The following is a 12,274-nucleotide window of genomic DNA, read 5'->3' as shown; positions in this document are numbered from 1 at the left end:
CAGGCACCCCAATCTTTTTTTAATTTTAATTTATATTTATCACATTTTTATTTAAATTCTAGTTGGTTAACATATAGTGTAATATTGGCTTCAGGAGGAGAATTTAGTGATTAATCACATATAACACCCAGTGCTCATCACAAGTGCCCTCCTTAATACCCATCACCCATCTAGCCCATCTAACCCCATCCTACCCACCTCCCCTCCATCAAACCCTAGTTTTTGTTCTCTGTTGTTAAGAGTCTCTTATGGTTTATTTCCCTCACTCTTTTTATCCCCCATTTCCCATGTGTTCATCTTTTTTTTTTTTTTTTAAATTCCACATATGAGTAAACTCATATGGTCTTTGTCTTTCTCTGACCCATTTTGCTTAGCATAATACACTCTGGCTCTTCCATGTTGTTGTAAATGGCAAGATTTCATTCTTTTTGATGGNATATAAATATGTATATAATATATATAAATACGTATATATATGTATACACACACGTGTATATATACACACCATATCTTTATCCATTTGTCATTTGATGGACATTTGGGCTTTCTCCATAGTTTGGCTGTTGTTAATAGCACTGCTCTAAACACTGAGGTGCACGTGCCCTTTTGAATCTGTATTTTTGTTATCTTTTGGGTAACACTATCTAGTAGTGCAATTGCTGGGTCATAGGGTTGTTCTGTTTTTAACTTTCTGAGAAACCTCCGCACTGTAGACACTAGAGTGGCTGCATCAGTTTGTATTCCCACGAACAGTGTGAGAGGGTTCCCTTTTCCACATCCTTGTCAACACCTATTGTTTACTGTGTTGAAGTGTTAAAAAGCAAGTGTTCTATGTAGAGTCCTCCCATTTTTATAAAAACAAAATTACCTGTGCATTCGTATGTGGGTGTTTTTGTGTGTACATGTGTGTGAGCTAGCAAAAAGTGTGCATGTTTTTAACCATATAGGCAAAGTGATCACTTTGGGAGGTGGGTGGCTTCAGAGGAGGTGAGGCTATAGGTACTTCATGAATTTCTTCACTTCCCTCTGTACTATTTGATTTTCAACAGAGAGCAGATGTTGCCTCTGTAATGATCAAGAACAGGTATAGAGTATAAGTAAATACCTGGGAATTTTGATTTCTCAGCCATCAGTTCAGACTTTTTTTTTAATGTTTATCTATTTTGAGAAGAGAGAGCAAGAGAGAGAATACATGTGCTTGCACACAAGCAGGGGCAGAGAGAGAGAGAGAGAAAGAAAGGGGGAGTCCCAGTCAGTCTCCATGCTTCAGTGCGGACCTGCCCCAGGCCCGCTCTTGTGAGTCTGGGATCGTGACCTGAGATGAAATCAAGAGCTGGATGTTCAACCGACTGCGCCGCCCCAGTTCACACTGTATCATATGGACTATTTAGTCGACTGTTTACTTCCAAAATGACTTAATGCACTTTTATAATAAAGAGTATTTAAGAAAACAAGCTAGACATCTGTTTGTATTTTAAAGTTAACTTAAGGTTTTTGCATCATTTTGTCTCAAAAATGAACTGCTCTTCTTCCTTATATTTAGTTTCTGGTAGTTTTCAGCGTCCCCTGGAGTCCTTCCAGTGATGCCTAAAAAGGAATGTGGTGGATGTTAGAAGCCCGCTTCGGGGTTGGAGTGTGGAGCCACTTGGGGGTGCTCACCCGGTCCTTGTCTTCCAGGTGGACTGTCTGAACCCTGCGAACCACCAGAGACTGTGTGTGCTCTTCAGCAGCTCTTCTGCCCAGTCCAGCAACGCCCCCAGTGCCTGTGTCAGCCCCTGGTAGGATTTGCCTCTTGCACTATTGCGCTGTATTTAAGAACAGAATTCCAGCAACTTAAAAAGAAAAATCAGCTATTAGGATCTGGTTTTAGGTACACAGCATGGTGATAGTTATATTGAATTGATAGAACTTTTAAACTTATGTGTTAAATATGAAATTTATGTTGATTCATGAGAAGTCAATGAGAGGTACCTTGAATAAGAGTGAAAGGGATGTGAGGGATGGAAGAGATATTTGTACTTATAAAAGTGAAAATGTTGATACATAGGAGATATTTTTTTTTAAGATTTTTTTTTTTTAAATCTGTAAGTCATCTCTACATCCAGCACGGAGCTCGAACTTACAACCCTGGAGATCAGGAGTCACACAGTCTACCGACTGAGCCAGCCAAGCATTCCCGTAAAATCTAGTTTTAAGCAGTTTGATGATAATGTACCATTTAGGCAAGTTTTCCATAAGGCATCGTTTTCGTAGAAGTGGTCACTCTTTTGCCGTATTAACGGGTTTTATCCTAAAACTTAATTCTGAGTAGATTGATAGAAAAACATTTTATAATGTCATGAATTATTTGTTTCAAATGATATGATAGTCACAAAAGGCTAGTTACTGCATAGTTTAGTTTTAAAAGTGCTGTGGAACGTAGCTGCATGTTTGCGGAGCACCGTTTCTGTGACAGAATGTGTTCTGCATTTAATTTTGGTCTCCAGAAGCACTCGTGTCCCCCAGTGGGGTGAAGGGTCCTTCCAGAGCTCTAGTGTACAGCACTAGCAGACTGACTTGGGGCTGGGGACCCCACAGAAATTTTCTCCGGGGGTTTACGGACTCCTTAGGTCAAGGCTTGAATAAGGTCTGGGTTACAACAGGGCTGTAACCAAAGTCTCTTATTTGTGGGCATTCAGAAGTTAGGCGTAACGTCAGGGATTGGCTCTCCCGGAAGAGTCTGAGCTGCTGTCCTTCTTGCTCAGTAAAGGTGTGAGGACCAGAGAGCAAGAGGCAGGAGTCCTGTTTTCTGGGGATGGAGCAGAAGGGCTTTGTGGAGACTTTCGTCTCTTTCTGGCTCATGTCCGTTTTACTCATTTAATATTATTGTTTCTGCATCCTGATTCAGGTTGATAAGATGCTAATGGACTGGGGGTGGATAAGGAGCTAGTCCAAACCAGTTTATCAGCTGAGGTCAAACCTGTTCTAGAAGACCAGAATATTACCTACTCTAATACTGCATTCTAGGCACATCTAACAAGTAATCAGTTTGTAGTCTCATGAAGTATCTTTGCTGTGTGGCAATTCTTATGATACGTTCCAAAGAAATGTTGTCTTCTTCTAGGATTGTAACAATGGAATTTTATGGAAAGAATGATCTGACATTAGGAATCTTTTTAGAGAGATACTGTTTCAGGTAAGAACAAATTTCCTAATGTTTCATGTATGCTTTTCAGATGTCCCGGATTTCAGTCCAAAACGTGAACATGAGTTGGAGTATCGTGTGGCCTTCACTGTGATACCACACATCAGTATACCTTACAGAGAAGTAATTTGTTTCACATCCAACCCCAGGATATCTTACCAGTTCATTCCTCAGTCTTTGTCTGATTACGCTGCCATTCCTAAGACTTTATTTTAGGATGTTTATCTTTAGAATGATTGAAATGAGAGGCAGGAGAAACATGAGGACAGTGAGACCTGGGTTTAAGTCTTAGTGCTGTCACCTGCCACTTACATGATAAAGAGCAGAGGAGTTTTACCAGTCCTCTTTGCAGGGAAGAACAAGCTCTAGGGGTGTCATGGACTTAACTAGGCAAAAAAATGAGTTGATGTTTTAAAAATACTGAGCAAATACAAGGTGCTCAATGCCTAGAAACTGTCACTGAGCTGTAGCTGAAGACAGGAGGCTCAGCTGCAGGCTCTGAGCGATGTGAGTGGTTCCTGGCACAGACGGTCCACCCGGCAGTGTGAGTGGTCCCCGGTGCAGACGGTCCACCCGGCAGTGTGAGTGGTCCTGGTACAGATGGTCCACCCAGCAGTGTGAGTGGTCCCCGGCGCAGACGGTCCACCCGGCAGTGTGAGTGGTCCCCGGCGCAGACGGTCCACCCGGCAGTGTGAGTGGTCCCCGGCGCAGACGGTCCACCCGGCAGTGTGAGTGGTCCCCGGCGCAGACGGTCCACCCGGCAGTGTGAGTGGTCCCTGTGCAGATCATCCATGGGCAGCATGACTCGAGAGGGGATACTGCTCTTTCTGGAGACAGGGCCTGATTAGCCAGTGTTCATTCTACATTGCTCTTTGGTTTCATGGTTAATGTGAGGACTTTCTCTTTGTCAAAGGCCTTCTTATCAGTGTCCTAGCATGTTCTGTGATACCCCCATGGTGCATCATATTCGGCGCTTTGTCCATGGCCAAGGCTGTGTGCAGATAATCCTGAAGGAGTTGGACTCTCCAGTACCTGGATATCAACATACAATTCTTACCTATTCCTGGTGCAGAATCTGCAAACAGGTAAACGTGCCCTGTTACTATAAATTTCATACAGCATTATTTATTGCTTTATTTGCATAACTTTTTTGGAGGAGGTGGTCTATACTACTTTGGATTTGTTATTTGTCATCGGGCTCTTATTTATTTTAATTTCCAGTGCTGGGTATTCCATTTAATGTTTGTTTATTGAAGGTTCCGTTTTAGAATTTATGTCATTAGTATAAAATATAAATACCTTGTTCAGCAAAATTATGGAGATTATATTTTGATAGTTCTCAATTATGCGTATTAATTCAGCACTTATTTAGCATCCTCTATGTGCCAGGGACTGTGTAAGGGCGTGGTATGACTCCTGTCCTCTGGGGGAGGAGAAAGGCTTGTAACAGTAATTACAGTACCCCAGGGTGTTTGTGTCTATTTAAGCCTGTATCAATATTTCTATTTTAAGAGATCAGCTGAGACCATGTTTAAATTGATCTCTACTAGTTTTCATGTGCCATGTGAAAAGGACCATTTTTGAGAAAAGGACCATGTGTTCTATTTCTTCTTTTGTTATTTAACTCTGGAGGAAATAATGGGTGACAATTATGCTTTCAGTATTTACTTTTCATCCAAATTATTTGCAGCAAGCATATGCCAAGTTTAACCTCATTGGCTTATTTTTGGAGTGTGCTTTTGGAAGGCACATATGAGAATTATAGATAAAATAATAGTGTGACCTATGTCAGCCTCCATAGTGAGGAAGGCAAAATCAAAGTCTGTTCCTTCTACAGTAACAAACATGTAACCATGAAATCATTTCTTGCAATGATCTGTCTTAGCTTTTATACTTGTCTTAAAGGAATCAGTATGGTTCCTGTTAGTATCCAGCTGGTGATACTTTGCTGTGGGATATGTGAACTTGTATGGATTGAACAGTGAATTAAATGATAAATTATATTTTTATATCTTACATGCTTTCTTGTGTATAGTTTCTTTTAAAACAGAAACTTCTGCCTTTGGGGTTATGTTAGAAAGGAAAAGGTAAACAGTTTTGTTACACAAAAATGAAAAATCTCCATGTGTCACAAAAGTTATGATAATGACCAAACAGTAATATACTTCATGTTAAATTCCTGTAAGGCATGATAATAAAAAAAGGCCAGTTGCATACAAATGGCCGGGAGACGCATGCACATACATTTGACTTGTTAGCAGAGAAATGTAAATAAAACCAGTGAAGTGCAATTTTATTTTGTTTTGTTTTTAAGAAATCACATTTCAGAGATTTATAATTCCTGAGGTTGGTAAACATGTGGGGAACTTGGTACACTCAGACACTGTTGGAGATTGTGTAAGCCGGTACACCAGTTTTACAAGACAGTGTGGCAAAAAGTCTCCAAGACCACATAAATATTCATGCCATTTGACCTACCAGTTCCCACTTTTCTTAATTTATTCCAGGGAAATAATTATGGATATTTGTAAGTATATATTACACACGAACTGTCATACAAGATAGTTCGTTGGAGCATCATCAGAGTAAAGAAAATCTTGTAATGTCTTATTATGTACCTCAATAGAGATGGGTTTAAAGTGTCCATATAATGGATATTCTATGGCCATTAAAATCAAGTTGTATAAGACATTTTATGTGGGAAAGTATTTATGATGCATTAAGTAAAAATAATACAAGGTTTTGAAACTAATTATAGGAAAGACTTTTTATTTACAAGTATGCTGGCTGGGTACTGTCTGTGGATTCATTTATGTATATCTGTATGTGTATCATGTACATAAATATATGTACTCATTCATGGGAAGTAAAAATAGCAGCATATGGATAGTGGTGGGTCATCAGTGATACAGCATCCCCAGGTACCCCTAACTCTCCCCACTTGTAAACATTTCTTTTCCAGTTTTCTGCAGTCAGAATATATTAGATACGCACTGGAAAAGAAAAACTGTTTTTTAAAAAAGAGATTCTCAGTATGTGTTTACATAACAAGCGATTTATATGAATTTCAGGTAACGCCAGTTGTTGCTCTTTCCAACGAGTCCTGGTCCATGTCATTTGCAAAATACCTTGAACTTAGGTTTTATGGGCACCAGTACACTCGCAGAGCCAATGCTGAGCCGTGTGGTCACTCCATCCACCATGATTATCACCAGTATTTCTCCTATAATCAGATGGTGGCATCTTTCAGGTAAGAAAGTGACCTTATACATAGTCACCTAGTCCCTAGAAGGCTTCTGTCACTAGCTTGAGTTACTTTGTGGTATGTGTTGTCCCCCACCCCCACCCTTGCCAGTGCAGAGGGTCATCCTCTGCTAAGAGCTTTCAGTGTGGTCATTTTATTTAATCCTTATTTTAAGAAATAGGTATTATTATTTCCCTCACTTTTGAGCTTACAGGTCACTTAGAGAGCTAGCAAGGGATGAAGTCGTGATATGAACTAGTAGATTTGCTGCTGTACATGTTCATCTTAACCACTGCTTTAAGTATTTTTTTTCTTTCATGGTTTATTGTCAAGTTAGATTCCATATAATACCCAGTGCTCATCCCAACAAGTGCCCTCCTCCATGCCCACCACCTCCCTTCTCCTCTCCCCCCCCATTAGCCCTCAGTTTGTTCTCAGTATTCAAGAGTCTCTCATGGTTTGCCTCCCTCCCTCTCCCCAACTATTTTTCCCCTTCTTCTCCCCCATGGTCCTCTGTTAAGTTTCTCCTAGTCCTCCTATAAGTGGAAGCATATGGTATCTGTCTTCTCTGTCTGACTTTGCTCAGCATACCACCCTCAAGTTCCATCCACATTGCTACAAATGGCCAGATTTCATTCTTTCTCATTGCCATGTAGTATTCCATTGTATAGATGAACCACATCTTCTTGATCCATTCATCTGTTGATGGACACTTAGGCTCTTTCCATGTTTTAGCTATTGTTGAGAGTGCTGCTATGAACATTGGGGTACATGTGTTCCTATGCATCAGCACTCCTGTATCCCTTGGGTAAATTCCTAGCAGAACCACTGCTTTAAGTATTGTCAGGATTTTTGCTAAGACATTAACTAGCGTAAGGTTAATTGGATATTCCAGACAGAGCTAAAATCACTAGTTCAAAGAATGGGTACATTGTGATACTAAGTGATCTGAGAAACCCTTCAGGCTCTGCCTTCTAGATATATCCGGAAACTGAACACTTACCATCTCCACCACTCCCACTCTGGACTGAGCCTCTGTTGCCTTTCACTGGATTATTGCAGCGGCCTCAACCAGTTTCCCTCTGGCCTTGCCCCCTGCAGTTCGATCTCAACAAGAATCAGAGTGATTTCCTTAAATGAATATCTGCTTAGGCCACTTCTCTGCTGTAGACCTTACTGGGTGTCTGTTTCAGTGAGAGTGAAAGCCGGAGCCCAGTCCTACTCTGCTCATGCTCTGGCTGCTCGGTACCTCCTCTGTTCTCACCTCCTCCTCCTGTCCCCTCACTGCAGCCTCAGTCGTATCCGGGAGGATCCTGCCTGGAGCCTGGTGATTGCCCTTCCCTCTCTGAACGCCCACTGCCCAGATACCTGCCTGCTTTTCCTTGCTTCTGGGGCTTTGTTCACATTGTACCTGCCCTGCTTCCTCACCCCAGCACTCCGTTTCCCTGTCTTGCTTTAGTTTTCTCTGTAGCACTTACTGTTTGATATAGTGTATATTTTAAGTATTTATGTTGCTTATTCCCGAGTTTTCTTATTTCTGAATCATGAGGGCAGTAATTTTGACTCTTGTTTATTGCTGTGCCCTCAGTACCTAAAATAACATCTGACCCAATACAGGCTTTCAGGGAATACTTATAATTAGAGCTTATTTCCTTTGGGAGCAAGAGCTTTAACCATGAACCTACTGTGTAGGTAGGTTATAGCATTTATTGGACAACATAAACTCTTGGGTGGAAAGGCTCACGAGGGACTCATAAGAGTAAAGACTTGTGAGGAATCCGCAGGAGCTGGGACACTGACTTGCTTCTAAGCTAATTGTAGAAAGGGGTCCCTCTCATTCATAAGGTTTATCTCAGTCACTGTTACTTATAAGCACATGAGGTAGCCTCAGGCGATAAATGATAACATCACAGTACAGTGAAGAAGTAAACAAGACAAAAACCCATTTAGAGTTGGAGAGGGTACTTCTAATGGTTGAAGTTGTCTTCAGTATTTTAATTTTTTTAAAATGCTGTTTTACAGAAACTTTTTTTTATGCCTCATGGGATTTATGCTTACCTCTACTCAAGATATTACAGTATTTTTTACTTTTCTACTATTACTTGTATTTTTTCTCTCAGTTATTCTGCCATTCGGCTCCTTGAAGTATGTGTTCCACTCCCCAAGATATTCATTAAACGTCAAGCCCCATTAAAAGTGTCCCTGCTTCAGGATCTAAAGGACTTCTTTCAAAAGTGAGTTTTAGTTTTTTTGATCATCTTTTTTTAAAGATTTTTAAAAAATCTTAAATATTTTAAAATGTCAGGTTTGTTCATGTAGCTTTTTTTGAAAATAAATATTTTTCTAAATATATGTTGCAAATGCCTGTTACAAAAAAAGTTAAGACCGCATAAAAGTACAAAAAAGAAATCAAACTGTCATAGACATAACAGCTGTTAAAATTTTGATGTATATCCCTTTAGGTCTTTTTTGTTTTACAAAATTGTGTATGATTCTTAATTAGGTAAAATACAGTTAAAATTTTGTGTGTGTTATTTTTCTTTTGATGAGAGTTTTGAAAATTTAATTCCAACTTTTCTAAAGTGTTTAACAATCATGTTTTTATTAGAGTTTCACAGGTGTATCTTGCTGTTGATGAAAGACTTGCATCTTTGAAAACCGATACATTTAGCAAAACAAGAGAGGAAAAAATGGAAGATATCTTTGCACAAAAAGAGGTAATTAATGTCTCTGACAGAAATTCAAAAGTTAACTGTTAACTTATCAGAAGTTTCTTTGGCAGGCAGGGTGTGTCTCATATCTGCCTGAATTGTTTCTGTCGTGTAGATGGAGGAAGGTGAGTTCAAGAACTGGGTGGAGAAGATGCAAGCCAGGCTCATGTCCTCCTCGGCAGACGCCCCCCAACAGCTGCAGTCTGTCTTCGAGTCCCTCATTGCCAAGAAGCAGAGTCTCTGTGAAGTGCTGCAAGCTTGGAACAACAGGTGTGGCTTAGGTGCCTGGGGCTTCTTTAGTGTTTGGACAAGATTCGCTCTGCCATCATGTTTTTAATGTAAAGGACTTAATTAATAATGGATGTTACATTTTGCTCTCACGTTGTAGAAGTTTTAATTTTTCTGCCACCACCCCCCCTTCACTATTTAAAATATACATGCTAGTCATGGGGCATCTAGGTGACTCAGCCGGTTAAGTGACCGACTTTGACTCAGGTTATGGTCTCTCAGTTCATGGGTTCAAGAACTGCTCTTGTCAGGTTCTGTGCTGACAGCTTGGAGCCTGGAGCCTGCTTTGGATTCTGTCTTTCTCTCTGCCCCTCCTCTGCTCATGCTCTGTCTCTCTCTGTCTCTCAAAAATGAATAAATGTTAAAAAAAATTTTAAATATGTATGCTAATCTTTAGATCTTTTGTAAAAATTAAAAAAAAAACAAAGATGAGAACAGCTTTCAGTGCGGTTTCAAATCCTGAAGAGTGTATGTGCTTATTGCCTGTGATATAACTGAATTAGTGTTCTGTGGAGTGATTATCGGTTTTTAGGCCAGGACTTTCAAGTGTGTTATATTTTCTTAATGTATGTTTGTTTGTTTATTTATTTATTTTTGAGAGAGATAGCACAAAGAGGGGAGGGGCAGAGAGAGGGGGAGATACAGAATCTGAAGCAGGCTCCGGGCTCTGAGCTGTCAGCACAGAGCCTGATGCGGGGCTCAAACCCACAGACTGTGAGATCATGACCTGAACCGAAGTCAGACACTTAACCTAAGACTGAGCCACTCAGGCTTCCCTCAAGTATGTTATAATTTAGACCTTTATTTAAATGTTTATTTGGGGAAATATTTTCCTTTAATGCTTATTTAGAAGTAGGGTTAGATTATTATAGCATTTCTTTATTGAGCACTTGCGTTATGCTAAGCAATAAGTAAGGCACTAGGTGGACATTTAGTCTTTTATTTGGTCTTACGAAGGCTACAGTGTAGGAGGAAGCAGTATCTCTAACAAACCATGGCATTTACCCAAGTTGTGTAGTTACTAATTATCAGAGCTGGTTTTAAGCTCAGGTCTGTTGGTCACTCAAGCTAGTGTGTTTGGGTTACATGATACTGTCTCTTATAATAACTTGCTGTTCTTTTATAACTATAGTTCTAGGTTCTTTTATAACTAACAGCCCTTGATTAGTTGACTGGAAATAAAATAAGTTATATATAACTCAGTTGTATATAATTTTAATATCTTTTGCGATCAAAACAGGAAATCTAATTGTTGTGATATCACAATGAATAAAGAGAAAATTTGTAAATGTTATTCAGGATACTAGAAACAAACTATTCTCTTCTCCCCAACCCCTTTAATTATAGATTGCAGGACCTTTTCCAGCAAGAAAAGGGTAGAAAGCGACCTTCAGTTCCTCCAAGCCCTGGAAGACTGAGACAGGGGGAAGAGAGTAAGGTAATGAAATATAGTCTTTCGTCTTTCATTGATATAAATACTATAGTTCATTTCAGTTAAGACACAGTTACTGCTACGTAGTAATTTGATACGTAGATTTAGTAATACTAAATTGTTTTCCATTTTGCAGTTGTGAGGTTTTAGAGAGACATGCCCTGTGTTAGTTTTTTATCTTGCTCAAAATAAAATTGTTCCCATTCGTTCATTTCAAACATTCATCAGAAGCTGCTGTCTGTGGGCATCACTGGGGAGAGCATCATGGTTACAGCAGGTCTCTAAGGGAGAAGTTTGGGTGTTCAGAGTGGATAAGGGAGCCCTACTTTATTTTACTGTGTAGTTTTGTGTGTTTTTTATCTCTGCTTAAGTGAGAAGTTTTCCTTGAGGGTTACTTCTGCACATTGATTTAATTGGCTTTTCTAAGTCTATTAGTTTTCTCTTATTCCATAACAAATGACCACAGACTTTGTGGCCTAAAGCACAAGTTCATCTTTACAGGGCTCAGGAGTCTGGCACGGTGTGGGATCTCTGCTCAGTCTCCCATAGCTCCAGACAAGATTTGGGCCAGGCCGTTATCTTACCTGAGGCCAGGGTCATCTTCCAGGATCATCAGGCTGTTGGTAGAGTTTAGTTCCTAGTGGTTTTAGGACTGAGGTCCCACTTTTGTTGCTGGCAGTTGACCAGAGCCCATTCTCAACTCCTAGAGGCTGTCTGCATTCCTTGCCGTGAGCCCCCTTTCATCTTCAGGGCTTACAGTAGTGGATCGAATCCTTCTCATGCTTCAGATTTCTTAGCTCCTCTTCACTGACCTCTAGACACAGATTTAAAGGACTTGTGTGATCAGATCACTGCTTGGATAATCTCTCCTCATTTTAAGGTTAATGGATTTGGGACCTTGCATACATCTGCAGAATCCCTTCACAGCAGTATTTAGATTAGTGTTTGACTGAATAGCTGGGGATGGGGCCTGTGTATACCAGGGGAGCAGGATTCTTGGGGGCCGTCTTAGAGTTCTGCTTATCATACTAACAATACTTTCAGATAAATTATTAATGTCAGAGGGGTTTGAAAGGATTTTTTTTGTACAAGTATGTAATGTCTATAGAGAATTTTTCATGGAATGATAAATTCAAGTGCCTTAGATCTTTATTGTTTAGACATATATAAGTGAATTCTCCCTTTTTGTCTCATAACTGTAGGAATCACTTTTCCTAAAGTTAAGTAAGAGTAAGGGTTACCGAAGGTGATTTGTACATTGGTACTTGCCAGGTAATCTAGGGCTGGTAATGGCTAACACAGACTATTAATGGCCTTCCCATTTGCCCATAGAAGAAACTGCAAAGCTAGTGGTGTAAGACTTTTAATTATAATACGTGCAGAATTAAAAATACAAAATTATTTAGCAGATGATC

General features: G+C 39.9%; 1 protein-coding gene across 9 annotated transcripts in view; it reads left to right on the top strand.

Moving 5' to 3' along the window:
- PIKFYVE (phosphoinositide kinase, FYVE-type zinc finger containing) overlaps positions 1-12,274 on the top strand; it is a 79,418-nt gene that overhangs the window by 45,013 nt on the left and 22,131 nt on the right. For all 9 annotated transcript variants that reach the window (XM_077771098.1, XM_077771090.1, XM_077771076.1 and 6 more), the window contains 8 exons: positions 1,678-1,778; positions 3,104-3,175; positions 4,098-4,269; positions 6,256-6,434; positions 8,549-8,662; positions 9,037-9,145; positions 9,255-9,409; positions 10,775-10,865. In XM_077771098.1, the coding sequence (XP_077627224.1) occupies positions 1,678-1,778; positions 3,104-3,175; positions 4,098-4,269; positions 6,256-6,434; positions 8,549-8,662; positions 9,037-9,145; positions 9,255-9,409; positions 10,775-10,865 (993 nt within the window). The remainder of the gene's footprint in view (positions 1-1,677; positions 1,779-3,103; positions 3,176-4,097; positions 4,270-6,255; positions 6,435-8,548; positions 8,663-9,036; positions 9,146-9,254; positions 9,410-10,774; positions 10,866-12,274) is intronic.

The sequence above is a fragment of the Crocuta crocuta genome, unplaced genomic scaffold (genome assembly GCF_008692635.1).
Source record: "Crocuta crocuta isolate KB4526 unplaced genomic scaffold, BGI_CrCroc_1.0 scaffold160, whole genome shotgun sequence".
NCBI classification, from domain to species: Eukaryota; Metazoa; Chordata; class Mammalia; order Carnivora; family Hyaenidae; genus Crocuta; species Crocuta crocuta.
The sequence above is the reverse complement of the archived record's forward strand: the minus strand, read 5'-3'. Positions and strand labels throughout refer to the sequence as shown.